Source organism: Geospiza fortis, unplaced genomic scaffold (assembly GCF_000277835.1).
Source record: "Geospiza fortis unplaced genomic scaffold, GeoFor_1.0 scaffold55, whole genome shotgun sequence".
Lineage (NCBI taxonomy): Eukaryota > Metazoa > Chordata > Aves > Passeriformes > Thraupidae > Geospiza > Geospiza fortis.
Genome location: NW_005054308.1, coordinates 5541610 through 5561514, shown reverse-complemented (window position 1 = coordinate 5561514; position 19905 = coordinate 5541610). Strand labels below are relative to the sequence as shown.

At 40.5% G+C, this 19905-nt stretch overlaps 2 protein-coding genes across 2 annotated transcripts in view; both read right to left on the bottom strand.

Annotated features, from left to right (window-relative positions):
• The window catches only part of MAML1 (mastermind like transcriptional coactivator 1), a 25506-nt gene extending 22607 nt beyond the window's left edge, over positions 1 to 2899 (bottom strand). The window contains exon 1 of the mRNA XM_014312150.2: positions 2876 to 2899. Coding sequence (XP_014167625.1) covers positions 2876 to 2899 — 24 coding nt within the window. The remainder of the gene's footprint in view (positions 1 to 2875) is intronic.
• On the bottom strand, positions 1028 to 12515 carry CANX (calnexin). Its single transcript, XM_005418723.2, has 14 exons — positions 12326 to 12515; positions 11794 to 11867; positions 11218 to 11276; positions 10446 to 10587; positions 9059 to 9140; positions 7725 to 7917; positions 6631 to 6820; positions 6235 to 6348; positions 5600 to 5756; positions 5072 to 5287; positions 4540 to 4659; positions 4297 to 4435; positions 4011 to 4099; positions 1028 to 3414 (listed from the first exon to the last, which is right to left on the bottom strand). The coding sequence occupies exons 1-14, from the start codon at positions 12509 to 12511 to the stop codon at positions 3361 to 3363; spliced, it is 1815 nt and encodes a 604-aa protein (XP_005418780.1). The 5' UTR covers positions 12512 to 12515; the 3' UTR covers positions 1028 to 3360.
• Between the last annotated feature and the right edge of the window lie 7390 nt (positions 12516 to 19905).

The following is a 19905-nucleotide window of genomic DNA, read 5'->3' as shown; positions in this document are numbered from 1 at the left end:
GGCACCGCTGCGGATCGCGCTCGGCCCCGCAGTGACAAAAAACCTCGAGAGACACGGGTCACCGCACCCTCACCCTGCTGACGACTGATCCAGCTTTGCTAATTATACAAAGAAGGCCAACCAGATTTAAGTTTCTTTATTGATTAGTTTTTACATTTTTTTTTCAAGTTGCTTCTACAAGTACCTGTTTGAAATGGACATGAAATCACAGTAGTTGTGTCCAGCAACACTAAAAAAAAAAAAAAAAAAGAAACCAAAACAAAAACCCAATCAACCAAAAACCCTTCACAAACCATGAGGCAAAAGGGGTATTAACCATCAGTTTGGGTCGAGCAGAGCAGTCACAAGCCCCATGTCTGTACCCACAGCCTCAGTGGCAGAGCTGAGTTTGTGAGGGAGGAATAAGGAAGGGGCGAGAAAAAATCATGGACGTGTACAAGTATTCATTACTCGCAAGAAACCCTCCTCAGGCACAGGAGCCAGTCTCAAAACCAGACATTCATAGCACAGTAGAGAGGTCACAGCCTCAAGCTGTGACAATTGAGTACTGAGCAGAGCCAGCGAGGGGAGATCACATCAGGGACGCTGCTGGAAGGGGTTAGTGGGTTAGATGCACCCGATCAACTGCCCCTACCAACCACTGGCTCTAGGAGAAAAGCTGCTCTCTGCACTTCTGCCCTGTGTGTCAGAGCCCATGGGTTTTGTTTTGATTCACCATTTCAGCCCAACACTCCCCCCTTGTCAGATACAGCACCTCAAACTCAGCATCCTTGTCAAGAGCTGCCATCCTTGGCTGCACAGACACAAAAGGCCCAAATACACCTTCCAGGATCTGTAACAGTTCCAAACACAGTTCACAGGTCACAGCCAGGTGGAGTTTCACTACTCTAAAAAACACAGCTATGCTTTATGCACTGAGGATAAGCAGGTAGCTGTATTTTTCCCTCAAGACTTTAAAAATAAGAGCAATTCTAAGGTGAAACTGAGGCACCCAAGCCAGAAAGCAGGATAAAAAGTAACTTGTCTATCCATTTTGGAAAGTCTTCATTTATTGTAGTGATTATTTAAAGCATACACTATGGTATCAAAAAAAGCCATAACATGCAGACAGGACTTTTTCAGGAGAATTAGCAGAAGCAAATGTAGATTTACAATTAGCGTTAATATAATGCTATTTAAAAGCTGATAGCAGATCTCAAGTTCACTTTTGATGCTTTGAAAGAACATGTATGCACAGGGGTTGTTTGGGAGTTTAAGGCAATTTGCATATTAAGATAAAAAACCATTAGATTAATTAGATTTTTATGTTGTGCTCAAAACATTAGCTGAATTGAAACCATTTACATATACTTCATCTCAAAGGACTGAGAGTCATAAATAGCAGCTGCTCCTTGATAAAAATACAGTCCTGAGAACAAGCTAGTAGCAAGGCTTAAGCTATGACATCTTCCATGTCAGAGTATAAGCTATTTTTGCAATAAGGAGCAGTATTGACCAGGTGTTCAACAGGCAAAGGCATTCTAAACATGCAATAGCTCCCAACAGAAGTCTGAAATTACTTCCAGTATCTTGCTTACAATAGTTTATTTGTACACTGCAGAGAGATCAAGAAATCCTGCTATGCATTTGTGATCACTAATATTTCAAACACAACAACCAAGGGATACAACATAAGGACAGGCAGCAAAAGGTGTTTTACAAAAAAAAAAAAAAAAAACCAAAACAAACCCAAAACAAGAGTCTTTTAGTAATTGGTTAGATTGTTTGCAAGGTAATTGGAACACTCTTCCCCCCACAACCCCTGGGAACTATTCCACATACTATACCTATCATATGACCAAACAACACTGGAGTGTTTAAGTTCAGTGCAAGAAGAATAATTTCATGACATTTAATTTCATTCTAAACAAAGGCAAAAGTTTATCTACATAGACATCCAAATGCAAACATATTTGGTACAGTGTAATGAATTACATCCATCTCACCCTCAGAGGTAATGCTCTTGTAGTGCTCACCTGCATTCCACAAAAAAAAGGTGTTTGAAACAGTGTAGTATGGTAGACTCAACACTTTAAAAAAATTTATTCAGCTGGAATTGGAATTTCCTAACATTCACAATATAATTTAGAATGCACTTGTTACATGAAGAGCAGATAAAAGGACTTAAAACAATTTCACATACCAGTTAAGAGATTCCACATGCTCCTTCCCCACCTACAATACTGACATCTTGGTTGTGGTTTTTTTTCTTTACAAATACTCACTTCAACTTGTCTACCTGCCTACCTCCCTCATTTCTACAGCAGACATACAGTGACAACAGTGAGAGGATATGGGACACTGTCTTATTCAGTGTTTGGACCCTGGAAAGGAGCAGGCCTAGCTATGAAATCGAGTTTGACAATGAGCTGAACATGAAGTGCTTCAGCAGCTGAGGAAAAGCTGCTCTCAGGAAGAGCTGTGTCGTCACAGAGAGGAAAACACCGGTGGCTGAACAGAGGGCAAAGGGGGAAGTAGCCTAACCACACCTCCCCAGCAACCCTCAGCTTTACAAAAAGAGTTCAAGAACAAATAAACTTGGTTGTCTGCAAGCTCTGCAGGATTAAATGCCACATTAAGATGACCCACTCCAAATCCTAGATTGTTTGTCAACATTTCGCAGGGCTTTAGCCATGCACAGTATGCATATATTTTATAGACTGCCTAACCCCTTCCTTCCACCCCTTCTTCCTCTTTCCCCTCCCCCCAAAAGAATGAAGTTGATTGATTAGAGAGTTTCACTACTGGTTTCCTCATACATCTCCTCCCAGCTGTCTTTTCTTTTGAGGGCAGGGGTGTTGTCAAATGCATTGACAACTTTTCTTCGAACAATTACCAAATTTTCGGGGTATAAAGACATCGGTGCATTTAGGAATTTACATATTTGTAAAAAAAACTAGTTATAAAACTGCATTTTTATCACCTAGCACTTTCAAGATTCATTGTTATATTTCACTAATTAATATATTAAATTAAGCCAAGGTTTGAGACTGGAAAAATTCTACCAATCTACTTAAGAACAGAAAAGAATATTTAAAACCAAAAATGAAAAGGTTAGTTATGTTACATTCCAAAATCCACAGCCCATTATATTAAATGCTTTCTTTCTACAGGAATGATGCTCTTTAAAACAGATGATTGCAAATATTTTACTGCTAGACACTCCATTACATTGGATCGTGTGACTGGAACCTGTGGATGGTGAAATCTTGAGGTTTGTCCAAGTTTCAATGTAAGGTGTCCAAGGTCCTCTCCCAGAACCATGTTTGAAAACAACAACAAAAAAAAAAGAAATCACAGATCAAGTTCTTATGACTTTTTTCAATCTTTCCTTGGCTTTCTGTTTCTGGGTGATCTATTCACAGTTTCCTCCTCCTGCAAGAAAGCAATTTGTGTAAAGATCAATAAAATAAAACCTAAATATACCCTTCATAACTATTTTGAGAAAATCTATGAAAAATAATCCACTTTCACTTTTACATTAGAATTCAGTTTTTGAAAGGACCTACTGCTTAAAGTACTTCGTGGCAAACAGGCAAATTCTTTGTTTTCACAGTGGATGTACACCATTTGTTGGGAGTGCTCAACAGCTTCTGTTGCTGGGAGAATCCTTTCACTTCAAGCAACACTCCACTCATTTTTGAATCATTGTGTCAGTGTAGAGCACTTAAGGTCATATCCTGACTGCAACTGAAGCTGAGTAAGCCTTCTGCCTCAAGAAACTGCCTTCCAACAGTCCCACTCCCCTCAAGGCAGGTCTACAGCAGTGCCTTTAGCAGGGTGCCCAAGCCTGCTCAAGTCAGCCACAGCAATTTCTATTCTTCAGGGAGATTAAGTTTTCTAAAGTGTCTAAAGAACTGGGAGGGAGGGTCACATGAGCCAGGTTAACTTTTAACACTGTAGTAAGGCCTGTTCTACACAACCTAGGAAAGAAAATGCATAAGCTTCCTTCAAAGATTAGGCACTCTTACCTCTGATGCAGGTTTCCTGTCTTCCTCCTCCTCCTCTTCTTCTTCCTCTTGACTAGCACTTCCTAGATCAGCATCACTTTTCTGCTTCTCTTCAAGGGAAAATGGGGAAAAAATATTAAAAATTAAAAAAAAACCCAAAACACAAAAAACCCCACCGAAAAACAACCAAAAACATTGTCCTTCCTGACTTATCTTCAGTTCACCATTGGCTTTATTCTATATCTGCCAATCCTGTTGGTTTAGTCTATCAGGGAGAACATCATTCAAGATTACTTAGTTTACCTACCAAGCTTTTCCTCATTTGCGTCCTCCTCTTCCTCCTCCTCTTCTTTTTCTCCTTTATCTTTTTCTTCTTCTTTCTCGTCATCCACCACATCAGGCTGAGGAGCATCAGTCTTCTTGTATTCTGCAGCACTTGGCTGTTTCTGAAAGGCAATGACAAACCCAGGCAATTATTTGTGACATTCAGGCACATTTTACTGAACATCCTTTCAAACATGAGGCTAATTATCAAAGGAAATGCATTTACCTTTCCAGAACAGCAGAAAAGGACAACGAGGAACACTGGCAAAGCCACAGTGAGGATGTAGACTACCCAAAGCCAGGGACGCTCTTCAGCAGCTGCCATCATCTGGCCCACAACACCAGGCTGTAAGACCAAAAGAACTGTCAAATTCCACCTCATACAGCAAGCTACCACCTAAGTTTAAGCTACAACATTTTCAAATAGGCTTTTTGCAACTTTAAACATTGTTATTTCAGACCTAAAAAAAAAAATCAAGGTAACCTGCACAAGTACTTTTCCCATAGCTTACAAATTAAGAATTAGGCTAAACAGTCCAAATATCAGAGCAAAATCTCAGAAGAGAGCAGTGAGTACTCTTAGTTACTTATAGCAACCATTAACACACTGTAATTATGAATTGAGGCTCCCACCTGGTTTAGCAAAACCCTCAGCCTTAGCACATACAGGTATATATTGACAAAGGCTGAGAGAGAGAACAGCAGAGGCGCTTCTACTGTTCCACTCCACAGCACACAATTAAACCTTCATCTCTCACCTCTGCAGCACCATCAGCTGCTTTTTTCAGTCCCCATCCATCACTGGCCCAATCATCAGCCACAGCTCTATCAGTACAGATAATAAAGTTGTCAAAAAAGATATCAGATGTCATGGACCATAACTCAAGCCCCACAGCACTGACAGGAGTCATCTTGAAAGGTTCCAAGTCTTCAAAAAAGTCTGGGTTTGGGATCTTTCTAGGTTTCCATATACCCTAGAAAAGACAAAAGACATTCAGGCTCATCTACTAGAAGACAAATTTTAGTTTTCAGCCCATTATGAATGGAGAGATATAACAATCCATTGCACTTAATTACAACATCTACAGGTGTAACTAATCAGTCTTTGGGAATCAATACAATGAAGTGATGCCTGGTAAGAAAGCACTTGGAATCTGTCCACTTGAAACATAGCATAATAATGACTGCACTTGAATTTCTAATTACATCTGCTGAATCTAAATCATTCTGCTTTTTGTGAGAGAGATACTTTATTGGCCACCAGCTTAAGCAATGAAAACACAAACCTGATAGTTCACGTTATCAATCATAGGAGGCTTCCATTTGCCTTTGTAGTTTGGATTGTCAATCATTGGGCGCTGCCAGGTACCACAGCCAGGAGCTGTCTCACATTTAGGATTTGCAATCTGAGGCGCCTCCCATTCACCATCCATATCTTCATCCCTGAAAAGGCAAACTCAGTTTGAAGTCCACCCCTTGCCTTCATACAGAATATGGCTCAGACAATGTCCAATTTCTGGGAAAATCTAAATTCCTACCGCTAAATGAAGACACTGAAACTTTGTATAGCATAAGTCTGTAGATAAATACACTGCAGAAGGAACAAGGATTTCAAAGACTGACTGTGAAGCACACAAGATCAACAAAAGCCAGTCCCTGAGCACAGCCTCCCCCCCACTGCCCCTTCCAAGTAGGTTCTACTTCAAGGTAAACATCCCTGCCCTGTTCTGCTTACAGTCACAGAAGAGTTGAAAAATGTGGAGATGAATGCTGAACATGAGTCCTCAGACCACTGCCTTCTACTTTTGGAGAAAAATAGTTGCCTGAACAGCAACTTTGTCAGCAAGCAACAATGAACTACAAATGTCAGTACCGAAGTCATGAAATAACTGCTGCCATTTGCAAGAGGTAGCACACTTACCAATCTTCAGGTTTCTCAGCATCAGGGTCTGCTACATATTCTGGCTCATCATCCAGCCAGCCCTCTGGTTTCACAGCATTTTCATCCGCGATCTTTGCAGGAGCATCCTCATCCCTTGAGGGCAGAGCATTATGTGTTAATATAGACAACACCTAAATTCTTAAGCCCAAGGCGTGATTCTACAGACTCTGAACCAGCCCACTGCTCTAGACAGCCAGCCACCTTCCCTTCTGTCAGGGTCACTCCATGATTTCAGAAAGGAATTGCCTTGCAATCCTAACACATGTGTCTCACGGCATATCAAGGTGCCAACTGCAAAGTACTACTACTAATTTTGATCAGGACAAAATTATGGGGGCTAAGGATTCCCTCAATTCCACCCTTCCAACACCTTACCAGTCATCTGGTTTAACAGCATCTGGGTCTGGGATTTTTGGTCTCTCATCCCAGTCTTCAGGCTTCTGGTCATTTGGGTCCTCAATCTCTCGGGGTGGATTCACAGGAGGTGACATATCATTCAGCAAATTCCCACTGTTGACAACTGTTTGATCGACCAGTATCTCAAAACTATTGTCAGGATTCAAGACTGTAAGGAAAAAAAGTTGATGTAGTCATTGCATGTACTATACAAAGCATGAGTCATAGAGCATCACTCATCCCCACTGTACAACCCAAGCTACCACCTACCCATCAACCGCTTTAAAGAACTGCTAAGAACCTTTCTCCTTACACCAAAGTGCAACTACTGATGATGCACCACATCTCACCCTGTGAGAAGGCAGACTCCTGGCAGAAGTCCTACGTGTGTTAAAAGCATGGAGGTTTGTAAAGTGATTTAGCAGTTACCACAACAAGTTGACTTTGGCACAGGAAGTATTGCTTTAGTAGCAAGAATGTATATACTCACATTCTACTCCAGACTAAGACTTCCTACTACCGACTTACAGGATTTTAATCTCACTTCTTTATTTATTGCTGTCTCTGTAGTAGGAAAAGACAGACACTCCTAAGTACTTCCTGCAAGATTTTGATCATAGCTAATATACTAGACACTATTTCAAGAACTCCTGAGTTTATCTGGTACATGGACGCAGAAAAAAATACAAACAAAACTAAAACAAACTGTAATGCCTCTGCATCTAAAGCTTAGCATACCCCATGTTACCCAGAGGCAGCATTCAGGCAGTGTATGCACGCTGATAATTATTTCAAATATACTTAGTTCAAGTTACTTACAACTGCCCTGAAATTCAGTTCTCCTTTAAGTATTAAGTTCAAGTTGCATGACCTTTCTTACATGAATCAAGACTTCCTGGAAAGATGAAATAAACCTTTGCACAGACAATCAGGTTTTGCATTTGAAGCTTTCAAGTAGTTTTTAGTTGTATGGTGCATTGGCACAAATATTCACCTGTTCATCTGGCTCACTCTGAGCTTCTGGTGAAGAAGATGTAGTAATTATTAATATGCATAGTTAGCAGTCACCATACCTAGAGTATAAAGATGAGTCTTCTTATCAGTAAAATAGGTCTTCAGATCTGCATCTGGGCGCTTTGCGTGCTTTTCCTCATATTTGCCGGTCTTTGGGTTTTTGTGCCGGAAGATGAAGTGCAATTTATAGTCCTCTCCACATTTGTCAGGGCCAAACATTATTGTATATGGAGTTTTGTCATGGAACTGATCCTATAAAACAACACAATACCTCACTCCATTATCTTGAAATACAACTTCAGTCATTGTCTGGCATAAGAACTCCCAGTTCATTAAGACCTATTCTGCAACTTGAATATTAAATCCATGAAGTCTCCGCACTAAAGCGTATGTTCTTCATATAAGCCTCCAGAGAAAATAATGTGCTAAGAATTATCCCAGCTATTTAATCTTGCACCTTTGGGCTCCACTTTCCACATGGAAAACACCAGCTACTCAGGTGTTATCTAAAATATTAGTGTGACACCCACAATGCTTAAGTATATCTCTACATTACAACAAAGTATTTTAAAAGCTATCAATTAGAAGTATCCAGCTACTGGCAATAATGAAAGCCTAGCAAGGCCACTGAGTTCCTTTCACACAAAGTGATAAGCAGCACTAAAAGTGAAGCCAAGCTGCATTTTAGTCTACACTTATGAACTGGGGTATGCCTCAATCTAAGCTCTAACTGGATAGAATCATCACTGAACTCTGCAAGTCTATTTGTTCTTGCTAATGTTATCTGAAAATTCAATGCACATATGAAACTTATTAGGCAGCCAAGCTGTGTTCTGGGTGTTTGTGGTTGTTTTGGAGTTTTTTAACTAGTTTGGAAATTGTATTAATAATACAACTCCAATGAGACTGCAGAAAAAAAGAAGGAAGGATAACAAATCATAAAAGGTACGTCTTATAAAGTCTAGGAAAATAGCTAAAGAAAATCCATAGGCTACAAGAGCCTATGCAAGGTTACCCAGCAGTTCAGCCTCATCTGAACAGGCTAAACCACTTCAGTGAGAGGACAAAATGCAGTCCTTAGGCCTTAGGTGCTGGCCACTCTCTTAAGCACCTCCTTTTTCATTCTAGAACCCAGGAAAATCTGAAGTACTGCAGAGTTTGGCAAAGGTCTACAAATGCTCAGCTATTAGGGAACTTCAGTTTCCACTCAAGGGGCCGTCACATTTCAGTACTTATCCTCTCCAACTGAAAGCACTGGGAAAATGCTGAGTGCAAAGTACTTGGGCAATCAGGCCCCACCGCCTTCACTAAAAAGGTTTCTTCAAAAACAAGCAAAGTGAAAAAACTTCAAGTTCTTTCCCAGCTAATACCCAAAAGTAGGAGCATTACTCACCAGGTTCAGCTCAGGGGTTTTTGAAAGCAATTTCACATAGGCCCCACCACACTCTATTCCATTTTGGAAGTTTACTTCATACCTAATTTTAGTTTTGGATAGAAGAGGGGAGAGCACATGTTATACATGAGGAAAAATTATTTTTGCAATACACAATTACAATTTTGTCAGCACAAATTAACAGTAACACTGTTTTGTTGTTGTTTGCTTTAAATAATTTATCCAGTGAATATTAAAGATACCATCATATAGATACATATAGATATAAGGAGTAAGAGAATATTCACAAGAGCCTGGGAAACATTTTAAAAATTGAAGATTTAGAAGAATTAACCTAACAGAAGAGATTAAGGAAATTGAGTGCTGGCCTAGACAATAATGACCTAGAAGCAGAGAGGAAGAAATACTTTTCTTCTTTCCAGTATATGACACTTCAACACTGATTGAGGCAAACCAATTATTTTCCCCACAACTACTACAGTAGACAGACAACTCAATTTGCAAGACTACAAAGCAAAGACAATTGGATTTTAGGAGAAGCCCCTTTAGGGTTATAAGCATACAACAGTATTTAGGGATGCCAAGGAGCCTGAAAAAGGCAAACTATCTCTGTCAGGAATAAGCTAAGTATGCTTGATCCTCTCACAATGCCAGCAGCTGGAGTGGATGACCGCTGGGCTTTATTTTTAGCCTAGTATTTCGAGCCAAAACTAAACAGTGCAAAGCAAAGTGACCAACTCATTATCTTGTGCAAATACAAATTAATTTACTCAGTTTAAAATTGATAACATCACTAATAGTGCACAGCACAACTGTTCTCACTGAACTGTTTTTCCCCTGACTTGTTAGTCTAACACACATGCAAGTAGATTCTTCTACAACAGTTGTGACCTATGTAAGGTGTTCATCTTCCATGGCAAATGAACTAAGACACAGGAAGGAGGAAACAAATGTATCTTTACCCCTCTGTCCACTTCTCCTCAGAAACAGGGGGCAGTCTACTGTATAAGGAAGTGCCCTGACCTACTTACAGGCCAGCATTCTTTCAAAAGGACAAGGACTTCCACAATTAGCAGTACAAAAGTCAGTTGCCTGACCTTGTTACCACAATTAAATCAAGTGAACTGAAGCCACAAGACAGGTTACCAAGACTAGTTTGCAGAGACTTCTTCCTTTCCCAGCCTTCAGAAGGATCCATGCTGTTACTAACTCCCCACTTTGGGAATCTGGGTTACTATTTTACTCTTACTCAAAACAGTAATAATATGTTACAACATCTGCTGTCATCTAGACGCCCCAGTCAAAAAAAGCTCAGTTAGGGAATTAACCTCAACTTGCTATCATGTCACCCTGGAATCAACAGAACATCAAATTACTCTTTACTTACTGTATAATAAGGGGTTTGGTATCAAACACAAATGGCTTGGAAAGTTTGGAGGAAATTGCATGATGCTTGGCTCGGGTCACCATTACAAGCCCTTTGTCTCCTGGAAGCTTCGTTTCCTTCATGTCTTGGACTTCCCACTTACCTGGGGAGGAAATTGATCAAAGACTTATTTATTTTAAAATCTCTGAGTGGATATTTTGTGTAAATTAGTGTCGCAGTCATCTTTTCATGAAAAATCCTTTCCTTAGGATTTTTTCCTCCTGAGAAGCTGAGAGGCCTCAGGAACAAAATGTAAACAATGACTATCTGCTGCTGTGGAATGCAACAGGTGGATCTGTGATTGGTCTCATGTGGTTGTTTGTAATTAATGGCCAATCACAGCCCAGCTGGCTTGGACACAGGGCCTGAGCCACAAACCTTTGTTATCATTCTTTCTGATTCTATTCTTAGCTTAGCTAGCCTTCTGATGAAACCTTTTCTTCTATTCTTTTAGTATAGTCTTAATGTAATACATATCATAAAATAACAAATCAAGCCTTCTGTAACATGGAATCAGATCTACATCTCTCCCCTCATCCTAAGACCCCTGTGAACACCGTCACAAATTAGAACTACATTTTATATTATTGGCCAGGTATATAAATATCCCTCTCATTTTCTTCAGTGAACATAATTTTAGCTGAGAAACAGAAAAGAAAGACTTGCACCTCTTCTTCATACATGACAAACAGCATCAGAAACATTTATCATCCAAAACCTTAGTTGGACTCACCATCATATTTGGCAATCTCATCATCTGTATCATCTTTCTTGGCTCTGGAAAGGACCCATCTAGAAGACAGACACCCAATGGTTAGGAAACTGTATTTCCCCCCACCACACACACACTAAAAATCCTGCCCTTAAGATAAGGTAGCCCTTGCGGTCTCATGACTACACCCTAGAATCTTGATCCCCTGAAGAGTTCTGTTTCCAAGCCCACAAACTTTTCTGTGTTTGCTACTTCCCACCCCAAGGTAGGACCATGGCCTCATGAGCAAGTACCTCGCTCCTGTAAAAAAAAAACAAAACCAGAAGTAGCACCTTACCATCCTCACATCACCTCAGGAAAGTAAAAAAGCCACATGTAATGGCCTCACCTCCCCTTTATTACTAGAACTTAAGGAAGTACTGGTTTAACTCAGCATCTGAACAGCTAGCCTCAAGAAGTCATTACTGTAATCCCAACTGAACAGGGGCCCTTTGATTCAGTTTTGAATAATACAAGTTCTGCAGGGAGGGCTTCATTGCCTTTCACCAAGATCTTACACTATTTGCTGTACCAAATCATCCTTCACATTATACTCACCCATCCAGAGTTCCTTTATCAAAAGATTCCACAAAATACACTTCACCAGTTGGGACAGGGGGCCTGTAAGTAACCTATTGGAAAAGGGAGGCATTTATGCACCTTTCAAGACACATTCTTTATTCTACAAAAATACAGGCATGTAAAGCTCACACTCCCTCCTACATTCAAGTACAGCTCACCTGGACATTCTTGAAGCATAAACACAGAAATTACATAAATATTGCTGCTTGTGCCAAGTTGCTGTACTCCTGTCTACAACTAAAACTCAAGTATATACTTAACTGGAAATTTTAGCAATGACTCCTGATACTCACATCACAGATTTCAAGGATAGATCTAAGTCTTCTGGAAGAACATGGGGGACAGGAAACAGGAACAAAGCAGCCAACCTTAATTCCAAGACCTACTCCTAGATAACATCTTTTATAACATTACAAGAGGTTAAGAAAATAAAGACAACTCTGATCAGACTCCCATTAACCAAAACACAAGCAGTAATTCAATTGTTAAAAGAAATTCTATGTCAAACCTTTGGAGCTGGAGGAGCACTGCTTGTTTCAGACTTTGACTCTTCTACATCCTCAATACCATCATCCAAGTCATCCTCAATATCAACTACATCATCAGCATCATTGTCTTCATCCGTATCATGTGCCTGGAGAGCAACGATCCCGAGGGCTAGCAGGGTCACACACAGCAGCCATTTCAGCTCCATGTTCTGAATAAACAGGACAAGGCAAAGTGGTCAAGCCAGCCCTGCACACAGAGCCACACGATGCTTCTCTGTACAAATCAGAGCATCCAAGGCAACAGGTGAAGTGCAAACTTATCTCTCCAGCCCTGTTATTTACAGCACCTGCCTGAGACAGCTCTAAAAGCTGGGAAGGAACACAACATAAAGCTAAGTATTTAATATCAAACAGATATTAACTCAGTGGAGAACCACATGTACATGTTCTGCAGATCATGCAGAAGTGTCATAATTTTGCTCTTACACTGTCACATCCCACAAGCAGGACAGCAGACACATACATGACACCACAACATATGTGGCTGTAAAAGCCTAAAAAGAAAACCTATTTCATGCTTATGAAGGACTTTCAATACACCGTGCAGGAACTCAAGCTTCCATTCAGTCCAAAAATTGAAACACAATTTTCAATTTTATTCAAAAATAGTAATTTTTGCAGAGTACTCAATCCACATCTCCTGTTCAATATATTTTTTGTCCTTTCAAATGCAGAGCTCTGGTGTTTTCAATAATCAAACCCCTTCCCCAGGTTTTACTGTAGAATTACTGCCAACAGTCATTGCTACTACTGGCAGATGCCTATAAGCAGTTGAAGCTCCTGGAAACTGCCACTTGATTCAATTCCCTTCTTTCAATCTCTAATTTAACAAGATGACCAAGGAAAGAGTAGCTGTTAACTGGAGCCTTACAGAATTAAAATATCACACCTAAACTAATTCATAAGGTGCTCAGCACATTGTCACACCTAAAACACAATAGATATTGACAAGCTGTAGCTTAAAATATCTTGCAAGTAAAATGGGTTTCAATTTGACTTTCCTCCTAGAAAAACGACAAGATCACTGCACCTTTAGGTTGATACAGAAGGCAACATTCCCAGAACCCTGCTCAGTTTTATCTGCCCAAAACCCTCACAACGACAACCTGTGCCATGCTCATCTTTTCTCCTTTGAATCCCACTCCAAATTTTCCTCCCAAAACCAGAGGTATAACTGAGACTGAACTTTTTTTTGAAAACAAGTATAAAACCAAACATCCCCTCCCTCCTTCCCTTACATTCCTACCTCACACTGCAGCCCTGCAGACTTTCAAACATAACTCAAGCAGAGTTAACAGTGCCTGCAGGGGTTTAAGATCATGCTAGGAAACAAACTTTCAACTTTCCAATGCACGTTTAGGCAACTAAAAGAGTTTACATTCTCAAAAGCTTATCAGCGTTATCCAATTTTCCAAGACTACACTGCATACTAGATCTACCATACTTAGATTATTCTTTAACTTACTTCTAATGACAGAGAGGATTTAAAAACTTTATAACTGTAGTTTTATAACTACAACAAAAGTGTAATTTTAAAGACTTGAGCTGAGGTCATGTCCAGTTTGTCACTACAGGAACATGCAATTGCAGCCAGTTTTCCAACAATAGTGTTGGCCTTGAGGACTATGGTCCAAATGCATGTGCAGAGACCTCCCCCACTCAGTTCAGGCAACTGCACCCAAACAGCTCTGAGCCAAAAGGACAATCATTCCAGAAGGAATAGCTGACAAAAACTTCCAAGGGCTGTTATATATGACCAAAGCTTGTTTGCTTAATGCACAGTGTACAGCCAAAACTGAAAATAGTTTCAGACCTCAAAACAGCTCTTACTAGTGTGAGAGCCACAACACAAAACCAAGGACTGAAAAGGGTCAAGCAGACATCAGTACCCTTGGAGCTGCAAATTCTCCTTGCACAGATAATGTGTTCTTTGAATAAACTCATACCCAGCAGCATAAAAGCAATACAGAAACAAGAGCCTGAAGCTTCATCTGAAAAAGTGATCTTTAGAACTCTGGATGTGCCCTGTGTGACTGAAGCAACCACAGATGAAACAGCACAAAACCACCTTTCCATGGAAAGGGTTTCATTTTGTCTTACCTTACTTACTAATAGGGCTGCACTAAATATTTTTAAAATAGAACTAAATTCAAGAAGCTTATACAGTTTTATAGTTGCTTTCAAATTATACTATGCTGATAGAATGATCATGTCATGATTTGGAAAGTGATATTACAAAGTTAATCTTAGAAATATACCAAAGTTAAAAATGAGCCAATTCTCTCCTTTCCTAAAAGGAAGGAGCTTCTGCACCCCTCCTCCCAACCTTGTGCAAAGGGTATTAATGGTTTAGCATGCAAGTAATCCTTTCAGTAATCTCACCAGTAGCCAACCAGCACAAAAGTTTTGGTGAAAGAATTAAATCATCCCCCACAACTTTCCTGCCAGTACTGACTCCATATGTAATAATTACTTACTTCACAATCCCACCTCAACTACAACACTTTGAAAATATTTGTCAGCAGCACATGGACTTTGGTAAATGCTCACACCCAAGTGGCAAAGGCATGTGGCCTCAGAAATTCTTCTGTCAAAGCATCTTAGTGAAACCAGACAATTCTGCCAGGGACCGCACAGCAGGGGCAGAAGTCTGCTGCTGATGCTGCATGTCTGTGCTCCTGATACAGCCACATGTATCTACCCTGCTACACTTATCATTTAATGCTCTGTCTGAATTTGAGGCCTTGCTGAACCTCATTTCAAGGAAGAAGTATTTCATGGTCAAGTTACCAAGGAAGCTTCATCACCCCCACAAAAAATAAAAAAAACAAAAAAAAAGAGAGCCAAAAAGTCTGAAGAGAAACTAATCCAGTTTCACGTCCTTACCTCTACAGTCATTGGCAAGCAGTTGTCACAAGTTTATATCCCTGCAGAAAGTTACTTAGGACATTTCCTACATATTAAATCAGTCCCAAATTCAACATAAGCTACCATTCGTATACCTTGAGTACAGGCTGGTAGCTTCTTCTGCAACCTGCCAGTTATCATGCCAAACTCCTTATTCTGTTTAAGCTGAAACAATATAAAAAGCTGGCTAAATTATAGAAAAAAAAGGCACTATGTTCTCAGAAGAGCAATTTAACTGAGGCACACATTTTCGATATTTAAAAAGCTATTTCTATCCATAATGGATGTACTGCTACAGGAAAAAAATTCAAATTCACTTTACACAATCCTTAGGGACACAACATAAACACAATTATGCCCTAGTAAATTAGGTTATTCCTAAATAGAAGAGGAAGGGAGGGGGAGAGAGATACAACTCGGGTTTTATACAAAACAGGCATAAATCAATTTTTCAGTAGAACTTTAAGTTGCTGGCAACTACAGGTGTTCAGTTAGCCACCTCAAACATAGTCTAACCTTCAGACACTCTCACCTACTCTATTATGATCTGACCTCTTCCTTAAAAAGTGTCCAATTTCCAAGCAATTACCATCCTTGGCCATTTTTTACTCTGCCTGGACCTCTCTTCTTCAGGTTAAACTGTGCAGCATTTCTGAAGGTTGGCGTATTTCTGATCATGCAATTGCCAAAAGCCATTAACAAAGGAACACTTTCATAATAGGCGAGAGCTTCTGACGTCTCCATTCTACTTCAGTGTAACCATCACTTTCACCATAACAACGTTTCAAGTCAGAGATAACTCCATGTACTTTTTTTTTAATCAAGTCTTCAGTCACTTGCAGACATTGGCACACCACTCAGATTGAAGCAGAAACTACTGCAATCCCAAAGTTTGAGACTGTCAGCGCTACAGATGACTTGCTCTCTCTGCACACACCCATGGCCAGCTTCTACCCCAGAAAACTTCAGAGCTGACATTTGAGCACTGTGCACCTGATTGCCAGAAGGCTGAAACATTTCACCCCAGTATTTTTAAGATCTACAGCAGAGTACTGGAAATAGTCTCCTGGAACATCTGCACTACAGACTTTACTTTTTCACATAGTAAAATCAAAATCAAATTGGAGTGGGATTCAGAAACTGAATCAGGATCTTACCCCAAAAGCACAACTCCTACCATGTAGGACTAAGTGATCGCCACCTTTGGAGTTCAAGGCTTTCAAGAGAGTCATGCATCTTCAAAGATTAATTTTTATTTAGAAATCTCCTTTTTCTGGGCATAAAGAAGAAAGTTCTTCTTTATTATTGGTACAACACTGGAAGCACTCATACAACAGACAGTTGTCACTATTCTCCCTAACATACATGTCCCCCTAGAAGACAGTGAAATTGCCCACAGGAAGGATCTTCAAGCCCTCTGCTATCATTCTTCCAGAACATACTGTTTAGTAACTCCCCTGTCAGGTCAAACAGAGCCTGCAAAACCAGTTTAATCATCTCCTTGGTTACTAATCTATTTCAGTGGTTCATCAAGCCAGCTCATAATACAGCATATTTCAGAATGTATAACTACAATTGAATGGCTACTGGCTATCTAGTTTACTACTTGCTCTTTTTAAAAAATAATTAAGAGTCAGACTAAATAGATCCCATGAAAATAAGACACTTACAACAAACAACACCTATGCAATTTAACTGGATGAGCATCAATGGTTTCTCTTTCAGCAGTACCTGAAGTCTCAGCTGAGTGACTTAAGCAAAGGAAGAACAAATCCAGCTAGCAAAGTCCTGTGCTCCCAACACCGGGTTCCAGTGTGGTATTCACAGCAGAAGCACACCAGTGGACACAAGCACAATGCCTCATGCAAGGCAAGAATTAGGGAAGAAAAATTTAAAGTCAACATAAAGATGATTCATCACAACACAAAAAAATAATGCAAGGAGACAAGAACAGAAAGGCTGAGACACAGATATACATTTTCCCTCTCAAATGAGAGTTCTGTGGGTTTTGAGCAAAGGCTCACTTACCCTACTTGGTAGTGCACTGATTTCCTAGAGTCAGAACTACTGAAGAGCAGAGGAAATCTCTTCTACATCTCACAATCCCTCTGCCTTCCACATCCTGCCTCCTCTGCGGTGCTAGGGTAACTGTTTACTCAGGCTCATGATGAACCAGCCGCTGGTTTAAGATGGCTCCAAGTCCTTCTGCCATCTTATTTTAACCGTGAATCAATACCCCAGGCCAACCCAGCAGCAAAAGCAAAAAGAGATGTAGCAGTACCAGCGAAAGTAAGTAGCCAAGGATAGAGGAAATAAAGCTGTTGGCAGCACAGCTGGCTCAATACCACAGTTTCAAGAGCAGGTCTGTCACCTGCACCTGCCTGATCTGTCTTTAGGCAGATTTGGGGGATGGACAGCATGGTGTAGCTGAAAACTGTGTGGCCAAATACTGTAATTTCAACAGCCAGTACAGTGCCTCAGAATCTCTCAAGAGGGGATATAATAAAATTATGTTCATGTATATGCAACAACTCATGTAATGCAGACAACACTTTTTCCTCTAAAATACTGTTTTTCAGCTGGACAGCTTCCAGTATGGTGAAGATTCTGCCTTTAACATCATAACTCAATGAACAGCAGACAAGGCTAAAGAAAACCACTTTACTAACAAGAGAGGCAAGAACTCTCCATGGTGGTGGTTTACCCTCCTACACCCCTTTTTCTCCCCCCCCCCTTCAGTAAGGAGTGGCTGGGATATATTTCTACATGAGGAAGAAGTCTCCTGGAAAGGATCAGCCAAACCTCTCTTGGGGATCCCCACAAAAAAAAGCTGCCTCCTGTTTGGGTTGTAGAGAGCACAAACCAGGCAAGGGATTAGGTGTGAAAAGGGACAGCAACAAAGCTTGCTTTTAATAGGCATTTCAAATATGCCAGTTTCTAAAAATAATGTACAACAGTGCAGATACAGTACAGAAGCAAAAAGCAGATACTGTTTGTCAGCACAGATATCCTTCCTGCAGAACTGGAAGTCCTTGGAGGGTAAGACAGAACCATGAGGCTTTTTGACCTCATAAAACAGATGGGCTGCTAGGAAAATTATATTAGTGGGGGCAGATCTGGAGGGACCCCAAGATCTTTGAGACCATCACACCTAGAAATCAATTCAAGTTTGCCCTGCTACAGAACTGATTCCAGCAAGAACAGGCTGCCACCATGATTACTACCAGAAGCAGAAAATCAAAGGCCAGAAAAATAAGTAAAAGATGGAGCCAAGTACAAGTCTCAGTGAATTCCCTGTAAAGGATTTATTCATTTACTCAGGGGAAGTGCTACAGCATACCAAATGAGAGGGCAATCTGATGGAATTTCAAAACTTTCTTACTATTTTACACTAGATTCCCTTCCTAGGAGGGTAGCTGACCCCAAAAAGCAGTTTACATATCATATGCAGCTTGTGATGCTGCCTGTAAATTGTACAAGTATCTTCTTCATAATGTTTTTTTAAACTAGAAATACTAGAAGTTAACACAACCACAAAGTTTTACTCAGACCTTTTCCTAATTTAATTAAGTGTTTTGCATAAGCCCATCAAATACAGCTAAATTAAGAATAAAGTGGTCTTTGAAGTCAGGTACCTCAGTGTGAACCTAGAGTAATATATATACCAACCTATATTTAACCATTATTTTATCTGCATTAGCTCATACATTATTATAGTTCTGCTATCTCTTTGCAGTACTTTAGCAACAACCAAAATCACAACGTGCAAGACTGTCCTATAAAACCCATGTGATAACCATGCTTACTTGACAACGTGAATCAACACACTACATTTAGAAATACATTACATGCCTAGAGACCAGTTTTCAGACATCTAACATACTCTAAATAAGTTCCAGAAAGAGTTTTCCACGATGATCTGCAGAAGCTCTGCAGCACTAATTATGTTCACACTGATCATCTTGAGGTCTGGACCTTTACCATTACTACTGCCATTAATACATGCCCATTTCCCTTCACGACCAAACCACCTGCAGCATTTCTCTTTCAGTAGCCTAGAAAGTTCTGAACCAGAAACCTGCATGTGAAAGTTCACACTTTAGAATCAGTACAGATAAGAAAGCAGTGTGCTGTACATGCTTTAATTCAATGCTGTGGGTTTTTTTCTTCTTTTAAAAGCACACAACACAATCTTCAGCCAGAAATGAGAAATGAGATGTCATTTATACACTATTTTAAAGACACCCAATGCGAACGATATTTGGGGGACAGAAATCAAAGCAGGCATTTCAATCCCTTTAAATTCTCAGGTCTTCCTGCTGCAGATTCCTCGCCTGCACTTCACCTGTTGGGACTCCAGCTCCGCGCCATGAGCTCCCCCCTTCCAGAGGCTTCTCCTTCCCCTCGCACAGCCCCAGCCAGGCCCACGCCATGCTCTGCACCCACCCCCTGATCGCCCTTTGCGGGGCTTCACGGGGAGCACGTTCCAGATTATTTCCGACATGGAACACGTAGCCAGATAAAATCTAAACCACGCGCTGCCCGCATCTACGTGCGACCCTCGCCTCCCTCCCGGTCCCACCACGCGGCCCTGGCGCCGGCCGCTGCCCGGAGCGGCGCTCCCAGAACTTAC

Bases quoted from the DNA above. Each gene is read 5' to 3' on its own strand.
- CANX (XM_005418723.2), bottom strand. From the start codon at position 12,511: ATGGAGCTGAAATGGCTGCTGTGTGTGACCCTGCTAGCCCTCGGGATC. The intron at 10,588-11,217 runs GTGAGTCCAACT...TTTCCTCCCCAG, and splicing joins TGAGATTGCCAAATATGATG to GTAAGTGGGAAGTCCAAGAC. The intron at 3,415-4,010 runs GTAAGAGTGCCT...GCTTTCTTGCAG, and splicing joins ACAGGAAACCTGCATCAGAG to GAGGAGGAAACTGTGAATAG.